This window comes from Ochotona princeps, chromosome 28 (assembly GCF_030435755.1).
Source record: "Ochotona princeps isolate mOchPri1 chromosome 28, mOchPri1.hap1, whole genome shotgun sequence".
In the NCBI taxonomy this organism is placed as follows: Eukaryota; Metazoa; Chordata; class Mammalia; order Lagomorpha; family Ochotonidae; genus Ochotona; species Ochotona princeps.
This window is the reverse complement of record NC_080859.1, coordinates 18,376,842-18,392,061: the sequence shown is the minus strand read 5'-3', so window position 1 is coordinate 18,392,061 and position 15,220 is coordinate 18,376,842. Positions and strand designations below refer to the sequence as shown.

The 15,220-nt window shown below is 37.0% G+C and overlaps 1 protein-coding gene across 1 annotated transcript in view; it reads left to right on the top strand.

Moving 5' to 3' along the window:
* The window catches only part of FBXL17 (F-box and leucine rich repeat protein 17), a 448,329-nt gene that overhangs the window by 155,695 nt on the left and 277,414 nt on the right, over window positions 1-15,220 (top strand). Inside the window, exon 6 of the mRNA XM_058656413.1 lies at window positions 6,389-6,519. Within this exon, the coding sequence (XP_058512396.1) occupies window positions 6,389-6,519 (131 nt within the window). The remainder of the gene's footprint in view (window positions 1-6,388; window positions 6,520-15,220) is intronic.

Here is a 15,220-nt window from a genome sequence, read left to right as displayed (position 1 = left end):
CCTATAGTATGTCCAGAGGTCCGGAACTGTGATTCCCCCTGCTAACTTCCTGTTCTTCAGGATAGTTCTAGCTATCCGTGGTTTTTTGTGCTTCCAGATGAACCTTTGGATCATTGTTTCCAGTTCCATGAAGAATGTTTTGGGCAATTTGATTGGGATTGCGTTGAATGTATATATTGCTTTTGGCAGTATAGACATTTTAATGATATTGATTTTACCTATCCAGGAGCATGGGATGTTACTCCATCTTTTGAGGTGTTGTTCAATTTCTTTTTTAAGCGGTTTGTAGTTTTCTTCAAATAAGTCTTCTACATTTTTGGTTAGATTTATTCCCAGATATTTCATACTTTTCTCTGTTATTTTGAATGGTATCTTGCTGGTTAAGTCTTTTTCCATCTTGGGGCTGTTTGCATACACTATGGCTGTTGATTTTTGTTCATTAATTTTGTACCCTGCCACTCTACCAAACTCTCGTACAAGTTCTAGCAGTCTCTGTATTGAGTCTCTTGGCTCTTCTACATAAAGAATCATATCATCTGCGTATAGTGAGAGTTTAACTTCTTCGTTTCCCATTTGGATTCCTCTGATTTCTTTTTCTTGTCTTATGGCCTCAGCGAGTACCTCTAGGACTATGTTGAATAGTAGTGGAGAAAGTGGACATCCCTGTCTTGTTCCAGATCTCAGTGGGAAGGGTTCCAGCTTTTCTCCATTCAGTATGATGCTGGCGTTGGGTTTTTCATATATGGCTTTAATTATGTTGTGGATTTTTCCATCTATGCCTACCTTGATTAGGGTTTTTAGTAGGAAGTGATGTTGGATTTTGTCGAAAGCTTTTTCTGCATCTATTGATACTATCATGTGATTCTTGTTTTTCAGTTTTTGGATGTGGTGTATCACATTTATAGATTTTCGAATGTTGAACCATCCCTGCATTCCAGGGATGAATCCTACTTGATCTGGATGAATGATCTGTCTGATGTGTTTTTGAATTCTGTTGGCTAGGATTTTGTTGAGAATCTTAGCATCAATGTTCATCAAAGAGATAGGTCTGTAGTTTTCTTTCTCTGTAGGATCTCTGTCCGGTTTTGGGATTAAGGTAATGTTGGCTTCATAGAATGAGTTTGGAAGGGTTGCCTCTTTTTCTATTGTTTTGAAGAGTTTGTAGAGGATTGGGGTCAGCTCTGTCCTGACCCTTACTTCTGAGATGTGAATGAGGTCTCTGGCTTTGACCCACCATAGTTTTACCCACTGCAGGTGTTTGGGGGAAAAAATCAGTGAATGAGAGAGCTCTTTTACTTTTTGTCTGCCTCCCTACTTCTTGAGTTGAATAATACTAACAATCAGTAATAATAATAATTAGATCACAGGATAGTCTCCTCCCAGTGAATCCACAGATTTCTCATTGTAGAGCAGAAGCTAAAATCCCTTTTGTGACCTGCAAGGTCTCATGTAGTATGCACTTCCTCTTTGGCCATGTGTCCTGCTTGTCTCTCTTCCATTCACTCTACTGCAACACCACTGGCTTCCAGATAGTATAAATCTCGAGGCTAGCTTTCATCTCAGGTTTTGTTATTGTTGTTCTTTGCTGTGCCCAAAACATTGAACAAATTTGTGTGTTTCTGCATTTTAAAATCTTTGTTCAAGTCCTATCAGATCAATCAGATCATCCTTGACTGCCTGTTTTAAAGTATAGTCCATCATCTTTCTGTCTCCTCCTTCCATCATGCCTTGCTTTATTTCTCTCTATATAATTTATTTGCCCAAAGTAGGAATCCTGTGGCTAGGGATTTTGTCGGTTCTCACTGTTACTTTTGGTATCTAAAACTGATCCTAATAAATAATAGCTACGCAATTAATGGTTACTGATTACATGAATAATATCTTCTGTGTCTTTTAGCATGTGATTAAAGTAGTTGATCTTTATAAATTATTGTTAGCCATCCGATAGCTGGGTTTAAATATCACATGTCCTGCAGTACAGAAGCGGTTCCAAGTCCAGCCTGGGGCTGTCTGCATACCTTTTTCAGAGACATTAATGGTTCGCTCTTTCGCAAGCCAATTAAATCAGAATCGAAAGATGAAACTAGGTATCAGTGACTATTAAAAAAATTCTCCAGGTGACCCTAATGTAGCTAAAGGTAAGAGCCAAGTGTTCAGGAAACATTTGAATGAGTGTGAGTAAATGCATCAGGAGGCACCACAACTGCCACACCAGGAACTCAGATTTGGACTGACTGGAGCATGAAGATTAGATTTCAGATGCTCATGAGTAGAGATCGTTTCTGAGCAGCATAGCATAGCCAGGACTGATGGGGAGAGGGAAAGGACAGAGCAGGGGTGCCAAGGAAATGGAGAGGCCAAAGAGAGAGGTTTCTATGAAGATATAGTACCGGGGTGAGGAACCTATTTTCTGCCAGTGGCCATTTGGGAATTTGTAACATCATTCTCAGGTTGCATGAAATTATCTACTTAAAAATTAGACTGCTAAAGGCTGGCTAATCCTCTGAATGCAAGTGCCAGAATCCTACATGGACACTAAGCATTAAGTGGGTGCTCCACTTTGTATCCAGCACCCTTCTTAAGGCCTGGGAATGCATTGGAGCATGGCCAAAAGGCTTGGGACCCTGCAACCATGTGGGGAAGCCTGGAAGAAGCTCCTGGCTCTTGGCTTCGGGCCAGCCCAACTCTAGCTGTTGTAGACATTTGGGAGTGAACCAGGGGATGGGAAATCATTTCTCTGTCTCTGCTTCTATCTGCAAATTTGCATCTCTAATAAAAAGCGATGAATCTTAAAAAAAAAATTAGTCTGCTAAAGATCTGTTGAATTCTGAGTCTCACCTGCAGTTATGTTGGTAGGGTCAGACTAAATGATTTTGTAGCTTTTTACAGTCCACAGTCCAACCGTCCAACTGTTCTCTCTGGTACAGTGCAGCAGGAGGAAAGGCCTGGCCTTGCTTCCCGGGCAGCTCTTGCTAGCCAGTGATTCCTGCTTAAAGGTCCCAGATGTGGTTTGAACTGAATAGTTAATGATTTGTATTAAACCTCACATAAAGCCAATATGTGCAGGGCTGATGAAAGTAATTTAGTTGCTAATTTGACGTTAGATGATTTTTAACTATATAAAAGTTTCTTTTTAAAGTTTTTTTTTCTATTTATTTGAGAAGAAGAGTTTTATAGAGAGAACACACACACAGATGTGACTTTTGCTGGTTTTTACCCCAAATGGCCTCAACCACCAAGGCTGGGCCAAGCTGGTGCTAGGAACCTAGAGCTTTATCCAGGTCTCCCACGTGGATGCAGGGATCCAAACACTTAGGCTATCTGCTGCTGCTTGCCAGGGGTCATTAACAGGAATCTGAAGTGGAATAGCTGGGAATAGAACCTATGCCTATATGAGATGCCAGTGTTACAGGTGGGAGGCCTAACTTGGTAACTCACAACACTGGCCACTATGCTGAAGGTTTTATTTTGAAAATTTTCATCTCTAATTAGTCTCACATAAATTGTCCACATTAGCCTCAAGCAGTGTAACATCCGTGCTGCCTTTCCTGAGAGATCCGCTGACTCTTTTGTTGGTGCATCCAATGTAACCAGTCTGTGTTTGAGGCCCTGTTATAGTTTGGAATTTTTTCAGGGTCTTAGGAAGATTTGGAAGCCATTTGAAGTCTTTTTATAAACCTTCAAGCCTGTGTTTCCTAGGTAACATTTTATATTAAAGTATATATGGCCACACCAATCATTGACTAATTTTAGACTTTAATATGAATTGGTTAGAATCTATTTTTTTTCTAATAAAGGAAATGTTAAAGTAAAGTGTGATTACCCACATTGTACATTCTGACTTGAGTTTCTTACTAAATGTTTGAAAATTAAACTAAAGCATTTGGAAGATCTTGGTCGTAAGGCTTTGCTTATTTAAGTCTTCTGCGATTTGTAAAACCCAAGAGTACCGTGAAATTATAAGGGAAGTAAGAGTAATTAAAATGTCAGTTTCCTAAATGTAAATATCTGTTTCACACTATGAGGGATTATTATGGGTATTTTTTATGGAACACTGGAGGGCGCTATTACGAAATTCCCAGTGCAAAGAAAGGAATATGATGAATCTGACAGAACTGTTTGTGAAGTTTTGAATAAAAGTACTACAAACCATAGAGGCGCTGTGTTTATCTTGTAATGATGCTGGTTATTGGAATTAGCTCCCTGGAACTACCCTTGGGTAGTTCCAATTGAGCTGACCAGACTGGTCATAGAGAAGGCCATGGGAATGTAGGCTGAGCCTGTCAGCTCACAAAGAGATGAGCCTAAATTGAATTCAAGAGTGAAATACTTGGTCTGGCACCATAGCCTAGTGGTTAAAAGTCCTCACCTTGCCCATGCTGGGATCCCATATGGGTGCCGGTTCGTGTCCTGGTTACTGCACTTCCAATCCAGCTTCCTGCTTGTGGCCTGGGAAAGCAGTTGAGGATGGGCCAAGGACTTGGGACCCTGCACCCACATGGGAGACGAGGAGGAAGCTCCTGGATCCTGGTTTTGGATCAGCTCCATTCTGGCTGTTGGGGCCACTTGGGGAGTGAACCAGTGGACTGAAGATTTTTCTCTATCCCTCTCTGTGAATCTGCATTTTCAATAAAAACAAACAAATCTTTATTTTAAAAAGTAGAGTAAAATATTGCAAAATCACAGTAAAACTCTGGATGTCAGAGCTGAAGTGAACCTGTTTCTTACTGCGTGCAGCTGTGCAATGTTTGAAGACTAAACATTTCACTTCCCCACATAACTACAGTGCGGTAGTACCTACACTCAGGGTGCTGGTGGGTCCGCCTTGCACTGAGGAGGAGGTGGGGATGCAGGGTTGTAAAAGATTAAAGAGTCAAGTAAACTTGAATTTTGTCATGTCTACATGTTTAATGGAAATGAAACTTTCTGTGGTAGATCAGTTCTAGAAGATACCTTTGGGTTTTGGCAAGTCTATAAAATAGTTTTCGCTTTTTAACATCTGCCTTCCTGTGCACTGTACTTGATTATCCGCTCTACCTTGCGAGCCTAGACTGGCACCCAAACAACTTTAAATTTTCTACAGTGCTTTTATTGTGTGTATTCTCCATCTGCTGATTGATTAACTGATTTTTTTTCTCACTGTGGTAAAATGTTTGGTTTACTGTTTTAACTATTTTAAGTATTTAGTTCAGTGCCATTAAGTACATTCAAACTGTTCTGATGAAGAGCTACTGCATATGGCAGGAAACAAAAACAGTAGGCAAAGAATTCAAATAGAAAGACTGAATTGGAAGCTGTGTTAGATTCCCAGGTTTGGAGATATTTCAGTTTTATACCCTTCTGGACACTATAAAAAGGGCAATTAAGGAAATACAGTGATGGCTCTTATGTTTGTGTGTTATGCATAGCTGTATTTTACAGTTCACACATGCATATGGTTGGATAAGGAAAAATTTTCCTTACTATTCAGGTTCAGTAGTCATGCATCAGTGTTTTCACACAACCCTGTGGGTCCATTTAATATGCTTATTTCTGACTTGGCTCTAGTACCACCATGGGCCTGCCAGAGGAGCTCGAGGCCAGCAAGCTGCCCAGTACCTGCAGCTCATGCCAGGGGCTTGGTTCTTTACATGTTACCACAGCATTCTGTCTGTAACAGTGATAACTTCCTAAACTAGCTGTAAAAATGTAGTTTTATTTAAAAAAATGATCTTCAGTTAGAAAGTAGAAGTGTACACAGCTTTACTGAGGGGACAGAACTAAGAGGAGTACTAAGAGCAGATTTAATAGGGACTTAGATTGTTGGCATGTGTGAGATCATCTTTCCTTGATCAAGAATAAGAAAGCTGGACCAGTGAAATCACTATGGCCATTTCTTTGGCCCCAGTGCAAAATCTGATGAAAAATAAAAATACTCTTTAATGGTACAGTACATAGTGGTGATGGTTCCCTTTAGATTATATACATAAAATGCCAATAAGATATCTCTGAGTTAAGTGTTTATTAATATTCCATGTCTAAAAATCCTCATTTGTAAGTTGTATTAAAATGTGAAAATAAGTTTCTGAAACAGATTAATGTAGGCTGAACAATCTCATCAAACTGTAAGCATATATAATATCTTCATCAGTTCTCTACCTATTAGATGACTTTTGTGATATGTCAATACAATCTTTTATGTTATACTATCCATATGTATATGATAGATTTCTATATTTAGTTTTAACTTACTGTGTAAGATATTTCATTAGTAACATGTTAAAAATTCTGCAGTGGTACTCAAATATTGTACCATGAAACTCTACTTTGTATTAAACTGCAATTATAATGCTTTAAAATTTGTGTGACATTTATCTTTTTTTCTGTTTTATTTTACTGAATTCATTAGCTGAGAAACCTTTCCAGCTTGGACCTACGTCATATCACTGAACTGGATAATGAAACTGTGATGGAAATTGTCAAGAGGTGCAAAAATCTTAGCTCTCTCAATCTCTGCCTGAACTGGATCATAAATGACAGGTAACCATTGTGACGTCTTAAAACATATTTCCAGACAGGAACATGTCGCAAATGCTAATTACCGTTGTAGCACACAATCTCAACCTTGAGTAAAATTGAATGCAGCTGTACCTTTTTAAATTGATTCTTAAATTTTGAAAACCATCCAAATCTTGTCTATTTTGAATGCATCAGTTGCTTGTGAGTGCATCAAGCTTTTCATGTTCTTTAATGCAAATATTTGCCTAAACAATTACAACTAGAGTAGTCTGTTGGATTTTATCTTCATGCCTATCCAGGGTGTATTACTTGTTGTATTGACAATCTTGCAACTTCTTTGGTTGATGTTGTTGTGCATTTGAAAAGGAAAATGATTCTGAGAAACTGTCCCAAGCATTCTATTTTTAGGGCCTTTAGGCAGATGACATTTTATTCTCTGTATAAATAGAATTTGTTGGGAAAATGGAAATCATGTGATGAACAGTTTAATATGTTATATAAAATTTTTAAAAGGAGAAATCTTAGAAATAATAAGTATGTTTTTTTCTTTGCAATATTGCATGAAGGACAAAAAAAAAGATGAAGGAAATCCCTTGAAAGTGTATTTTTATAATGCAAATAACTGTCTGGTAGCTCTAGCGTAACTAATAAGTTCGGATAGTCTTGTAAATCTTGATATGAGCCAGGACTCTTGCCCAGTAACTTCAAAAACTTTTTTTTTAAAAAAAGATGAGTCGCCAATAATATTTTGCTTTAAAACAGACAGCACTACTTCAGCTAAAATTCGATCCTGTTAAGGTTGAAATCTTTTCAAGCAATTTGTTGATTTTGTGTCAGATCATGTTTTAAGACATCCTTCCCTTACTTTTTCTTTTTCTACTGTAAATATAAAATCATGTAGACTTGATTTTCTCCAATTATGTTAAGTTCAAGTGATATTTTGTTAAATTAGGTTCAACTACTCTTACATTCTCTGTTAGATTAGCATGGTTCTTTCTTGGTTACATTTCTCAACTTTTCCTGAAACAATTTACTAATGTAGACTGTGCACATTGTCATCATTTCAAATAATGTTTGCAATATAAAATGTTCAAAGTATGAAGAGGTTTAATGTCATTTACGGAAGTAAAATTCTCTCTAATCAATATTATTCTATATAGGTAAGTATATTACATTTTAGTTAATCTTTGGAAAGTTTTCCATAAAAAATAATGTATATAAATAAGTCAGCTTTATCCTGTGGATCTTAAGTGTCTAGTCACCTTTATCCTGTGGATTTTAAGGGTCTAGAAATAGCTTAATATTGAGAAAATTTTTTAGTAATCTATTGAAGCTAGTGGAGAAAATTTTGTTCAACAAATTGCTTGTATTTCATAATGGTTTTCTGCATCCCTGACTTGTGTACGAAAGTCAGTCACTGGAGAGTCCTGCAGATAAGGTGATTATCAGCTCATGGTCTAAGTAAACATTTTGCTTTGGCTTCTGAGCTGTGTTCACATTTGGTCTTCAAATGCATGTTTAGACAACGAGATGATTTACCAAAGAAAAAGCAGGCAACCTCACTGTGCTTTCCTCCTTCCCTTTATGGAGCTTCATCTACAGAAACCTTGTACTGTTCATTTTTTGTTCTTGACTCTACTGATTACTTAGTGTTTGATTATAAATATATATATATGCTATAGAGATTTATTTGTGAGGAATGAAAGTGTATTTTGATGTTTTTAAATGGAAAAGTTTGGATTAATTGAACGTACATTTTAATGAAGTTGAATGGAATTTCAAAGATCAGACTCTTAGGTTTTAATTACACTACTTGCACTTACCCTGTGTACTGTAATAGAACTTTGAAACATTAAAACCCACTTTGCAGTATCATCTAAATTACTCATCTCATTGTTCTTGCCATATTGTATTACTAAGCTAAGTAATATTTGTAATTATATTGGTATAAATCTAGGACTTGCCATCAGATTTAATTATAATTTCTGCACTTAGCTGAGATGGGTTAGTAACCTTTCATATATAGGGCACTGGAATGCACTAATGCATTTAGCCTATCAATTAGCTTCTATTTTACATTTGTTCATTATGATTATCCCTCAGTAAATCAGAAAGCATTTATTAGCCTCCTACTAATACTTGGTATTATATCCCAGACTGTGGGATACTGAGTCTGAGCTACTCTCAAAGGTCTCTGCCTTTAAGTGACATAAGACTTAGTGATAAAATGAGTCTTGTAAGAGTGGAAGGAATGAAAATAACCTTTATTACCTAGGTAATTGATAGACACTTTACAAGTGTTCTGTTTAATCCCTTTACCATCTTTTGTTCGGGGGAAAGTCATGCTATTCCTGTTAAGACTGCACGATTTGTTTGACTTTTCTTTGTTTTTTTGGTAGATATATGTTGTATTCATTACTGCAATAAAATGTGGGTGAGGAAAAACAAGAAACAAGGAATGATGTGTCAGTTACCCCAAGCATAATTGAATTCACACGCAATTGGCATCTATATGTAAATTTTTTATCTTATTTTCTTTTAGTAAGCTCATTATTCCTTCATATTAACTATATAACAGCCTTTAGGTACTATTTTATATGAAATGTCTATTAAATGCATCTATTTTTAGTGTTCCTCACATTAAGGCAAGCTTTGATAGTTTTTAGATAGAGTTTATTCTAAGGTTGATAATTTTTGGTGAAAAAATGTTTCTTGAAAAATTTTCTTTGAAGTTCAAAATTTTAAAAATAGGCAGTAATTGGTAGTCTTTACTGTCAAGCTCATGGTTATCTGACAGCATTTAATGGTCCTTGAACTGATTTGTGTGACTAAGACATGCTATGGTGTTCTTTATCTTTGTTTTTTCTAAAAGCACTTTTTGTGTTTAGAGAGTTAAACAGTGTGATATTTTCTTGTATCCAGAAAGATGGTCCAGTAGTCATTTGACATTTACCATTGCTTTTGAGTACAAATGAAAATCTAAGTATTTTATGAAAAGAGGACACTATTTCTATCAATGAGTTAAACATCTGGTTGTTATGTCTGCAGCAGTCTGACTCTAAGTTTATTGGAATGTGTATTCGTATTTCAGGTAAATCTGGTTATTCACATCCAATTTGGTCTTACAGCGTTTCTATATGTTTGATACAGTTTCTAAAAGCAGCATATTTTTTGGATGTAGAAAGCGGATAGGTGAAATACCAACCTCTGAGCACCTTCAGAGCAGCAATACTTATACTGGCTCTTTTGGTCTTTTTCACCAATGAGGATTAAAACATGTGTAATTGATTTTTAATAGATCTTTACAAAAGCTATTTTCAATGTTTAAGTTGACAAAGAGGTCATAAATCTCTTAGTTTTCACTCTTCCACATTGTTCCTAAAAGGTTAGATCAGCCCTGTGATCTCTACCTCCATTATCAAATAGGATCCTTTCCCTGACTGTAGACCATGCTTGCTCACGGACTGGGAACACTGTATAGGATCACAACTCAGGAGAAATCAGAGTTGATAGCCTCCATTAGCGAAAGTCACCAAGGGCAACACAAGTGAGGGTTATTGTTAAAAGTAAATTATATTGTCATAGTTTGCTGTGTCAATCTTAAATCTATATAAAGGAAGCTATTGCATCTGTGCGTACCCTAAAACTTGCAGAATTTAATCTTTGGCAAATTTCTTTCAAGCACATAATAAAGTTCATAATATGCAGGTATTTCATTTCATATGTATGGAGGTTCAGAATAATAACTATAGGTTTTTTCTCCTTAAATAAGACTATTTGACACTGCAAAATAATGGGTTACAACTGAGTCCAGTTTTTAGCACTGTTTTGTTTAGTGTTTGTAGTATTTGAATTATTTGAATTCATTTTAAACAGCTTAAAAATCAGAATGATTTGCATGAAAATACTAAACTCAGGCCTTTTCTTAGCAAAGTTGACTTCTGGCAACTCTAGGCCTGCCACCTTTTCTTCCATCAGCAGTCTCTGGGATGAGATGTGAGTGGTTGTTGTCCTCATTCAACCCAACCCTCACCGATCAGGGCCCGTTTTTTATATAATCCTCTTGCTCCCCATCCACTAAAATCTTTGTTGAAATTTAGACTGTAAAGACCTTTACATATTTTGTATTTTAAATCACACTATTCCTTTAAAATCCAGTGTGATAAAATACATTGACAGCTAACAAGAGTTTTTTGGTGTCTTTACCTTGTTAGTCCATAGTTATTTCAGGTGCCAGAACATTGGCTAACAGGCAGAAATTGCAGAGAGAGACAATTTGACCTACAATAAGTAAAAGTCCTTTTTTTTCATGGACTGCAATTCAAAAGTAGAGAATTCACTTGCACCTACTGTTCAAACACAAGTGCTGTGAATGAGTCTCTTGAGTTATGAAGAAGTTGGAACTAGTTTACTAAATTCCTGTCCAACTTCAGACCTATATATTCAAAGTTGTTTATTTTATTTTATCAAATACATTGGCAGTGCTTTGTATTTGATTTTTGATTTCTTTGTTTTTAACATTAAGAGTGTCTCTCTTTCTCTCTCTATATATAAAGTGCTTTTTAGTTTTGTTTTCCATTTATTCAGGTTAAAGTCATAGAGTGTCACGTTCTTTCCACCACCCTTTCGCTGGCACTGACAGCACCTTGGATCAAGTCGAAGTCATTGAGGCTTTATAGCAAGATTTCTCTAACTCCCCTGATCGTCTCTGGATGTTTATTCTGTTTCTTCTCTCAAATTTCCGTTGATTCAATAAAAAACGGTGATATTTAGAAATAAAGTTCAGAGAGGATTTGGGCAGGTGTTGGTGATATAAAATATTTGCTGAGTGCCCATTGTGTTTTATTTCCAAGAATTGTTCTGAGAACATATGCTATATATTGTAGTTATAAGTGTTCCGGGACTGAAATGGGTAGTCTGCCGCCTTCCTGTGAATGTCATGTCACAGTGGACTCCAAGTTTTATTTCATTTCAATCCCCTAATATTACTTAATTCTCCTAGAGACAGGTTTAAAATTTGCCCAGGGGGGGCAAAGTTATCCATTAAATCTAGCAGACATAGGTGAATTTGAGTCTGAGAATATTTTGTTTTCCATTAAAGTTAAGTGGTCTGGAGAAGAGGAATACTTTTCACCTTGAAGTATTGCTTGTGAAGTTTAAGCAGTTTTCTTCCATAAAAACCTGAAGACTTGGAAACAAAAGAGGTGGCAAAAATAATACTGACTGTTGAAGCAGCTCCGTGGTGGTATTTATATCAGCACTGCTCCACCTGGGTAGAAAACCCTGCAGGCCACTTGCATACTTTTGGTGCCTAATATTAAGTCTGAGCTGGTTAGATAGAGCTCTGATAAAGCTGGATTTTACCTTATTTCTGTAATCCACTGAATGGTGTTGTGTATATTCTCTGGCATGTATTCATGTTTTCATGAAAGAAAGAGATATCCATTGATTTCTAGGATTATAGGGGGCAGGAAGCTGTCTTTCATAGCAAGTATTGTTAGTTTGAGGTAGACATATTTTAGCACTCTCCATCATATTCACAACCATTTGTTAGACCATCCTTAGAAAGACATTTAGTAAAGGAATAATTAGGTGCCAGCCTTTCAGAACTCCTGCAAGAATGATGTCTTCTGTGTTCTTCTCTCTATCAGACTGTCTGTCCAGAAGCCAGGGTGATTTTGTAGTGCTAGCGAGCTCTCCCCCTCTTTTTCCTAGAGCAAGGATAGTGACAAGAATTAGCACTCAGTACAGTCTGAGCAAGACTCTGTGCTAATGTGTGCACATGTCATTTCATTTAATCCCTGCAACAGCCCTGTGGAAGAAATAATTATTCCTGTTTTCAAACAGAGGACTTAAGGAGAAGGATGTTGCACAGTTCAGTGCAAGTGGAATCAGTATTAGAACTCCCACTCCCCATTCTCCCCCAACCTCTCCACAAGCCATTTCTTGTCTCTTCAGAGTCTTTAAGCACAGGGTTGCAGTGTTTCCCAGTGTCTCACTCAGCCTCAGACCTTTAGTGACCGTATAACCTGCTTTGCTTTGGAGTCTCAGCCCACTCCTGCTGTTTTTGGCATACTGTCAGGTCAAGCATTTATGCTGCTGCCTGAATGTCCAGGTTTGGATGATGGATTTTGTGGTCATCTGACTCAGAGATCAGGCTGACTGATGTCTGTCATTAGAAAGCTTCCTCCTTTTCCTTATGAGCCATCTAAGCGGTGATGAGTTTTGGATATTTTATACTCAATTTTATGTTGCATGCAGAGATACAAATCTTTAAAAACACCTTATTTCGTCAGGAAATACAGGTTTACCTAAAGTCCACTTGCAAATATTCTTGACTTCTGAAATTCCTGAAGGAAAAGTAGAAATTCTTTCATCACACTTGATTCATTGTTTGTTTTACAAATGATTTCACAAATGAATTTTCAATAGGTATTTACTTAAACATGTAATGGTGTACATTGACTTTTACAAGGATTGCATCATCTGAACGTCCTCTGTCAGGTGCAGCAAATACTTATCTGGCAGATTGAAGAATACTAAATATAGACTTTGAGTAAGTTATTTTTCCACCTTTAAGTTGGAAAGAAGGGCGTTAACTTCACTGAAGTGTTCCACACTCCTGGCAAGAAATAAGTAATGTAACAGATCTGCACCCTTTCCCCAGTTTAGGCAAGTTTTCAATCAAGGAAATTTCTCAGAGAGCAAGATCTCTGTATAAAATGATTTGTGCATTTGTCATCAGCTGAGATTCTTACTTTATTCAAATTTAAAGAGAACTTCCAGTTATTTAAATGCCATATATACTTTCATATTATCTAGAACTCCCAGAAAGCAATAGTGTGTAATCAAACATTTCCACAAATAATACTAAATTACGAGTTCCTGTAGATCATGTCATGGATGTTCCTGAATGTGCTACTGTAAGTACTGCTAGTATTTTTTTTTCCAGCATAAACAATGAGTAAACAGATATGGGAAACATTTAGCTTACAGGGTTAGACACAAAGCAAAGCAAAACAAGTTTTCTGTGTTAGGACATCAGAATTTGTGTTCAAATTATGCAAAAGAACGGGATAGCTGCCATGTGCAGAAGAATCTCACATTGTAATCCATGGGGTTTAGAGTCGTGCCAACCTCAGAAATGTTTTTAAATTCCGAACAATGAAGAAAATATTCATATTTTGATGGAAATGATGGCAATTTATCAATTACTTAGATAAATTCATACCATCCCTTCCCCCTACCCGCCCAGCTGCCCCCAGGAGTTGTCTTGTTCTTTATCCACCAAGCCCCGAATGGTAATTAAAACAACTTACTGTTGTCAACATTTTAAGTGTGTGATAAATGAAGCCCAGTAAATAGTGAAAATATGAGAAAGGTGATTAAATCTGACAATTTTCTTGTAAAATACTTGAGATGATAAATATCTCCTGTGATTAGTTATTAATTTAGTGCAAGGGATTTTGCTTCAGCCGAAAATATTTTATGAGTAGTGGCATAAAGAAGTACTTTAGAAGGTAGGTACACATATGTTTAGTGAGAGGAGAAATTGCTAGAACTTGATTGGTGATAATTAAAAATGGCAGAGCTGACGTGAATGTGCCTGGGCCGTTTTCTGGGTGACAGTCCTGTTAGAGATGAAGGAAGGAGGCATTTCCTGAAGACAGGAGAGATGGCGGAACACGTTCAGCCTGAATCCCTGTGTCTTCCCAAATAGGAAGGTTTTTATGTATGTCATTCATGAGCTGAGAACATAATGTAAGGCAGTATAAAATGACTCTACTCACTGAAGTAAGAAACAGTTGCTTTGCTGACAATAAATTCCCTTAAAATAAATGCAGATGCCTTCATATTTAAGGAAAAGGTGAAATTGCACCGGGGGTTGTAATGATGCACCATATCACGTTACTGTCTGGCTGCATCAGCAGCCCATGCCCCGTGCGTGCCATCCATCATCGTGTGGCTGCGTGGCGTTTTGTTTCTGATTCTCTCCGTTTGAGAAGAACCTATGTCTTCATCTTGGCCCTCTGCGCTCGCCTCACTCCTTTTCCAGCACCTCAAACAGGGCCCCGCCTGCAGAAGTAATTTAATATTTGCATGTTGAGAGAATTATAAATTCTGCTTTTGAAGGTTGAATAAATCTGCTTTTAAATTTGGCTCGAACTCTGGCAGAAATCCAGACAGTTGGTTCAAATATCCCTCTTCTTGCAGATTTATTTATTTCTGAATAAAGTTGATGCTTAATAGCATGAGGATTTAGTGTCATCGTCTGGATTCAGATACAGCATTCTGTATGTATTGGTGTGCTGTTTATCTGAAAGCCATACCACCTCTCCCCCCCCTGCCTCCTTCTCATTCCTTCCTTCCCTCTGTTTTTTTTAATAGAATTTTAATGTACACGCATCGTATTTCACCCTTTGGGTAGAAACTTGCAGACGTTTGTAGGTGAAGAACCAGAAACATGACTTAACCTTTCATGTATAGTACACTGGTATTAATTGCAAAGAGGCAGAAGTGAGAAGAGTGGGACTGTACCTGAAACAACGTTTCAGGTTTTTCCTTAGGTCTTCTTACAGTCCTTTTAAGTGCTGCTGTTTAAATATAAGTTTAATATTTCGTTAATTGCTACTATGAACCCAAACATACTGATTAAGACCAGGTTCAGTTAGAATAATTATCCGGTTAATTGCCCTGGTGCAAAAATAGGCTAAAAAGTATC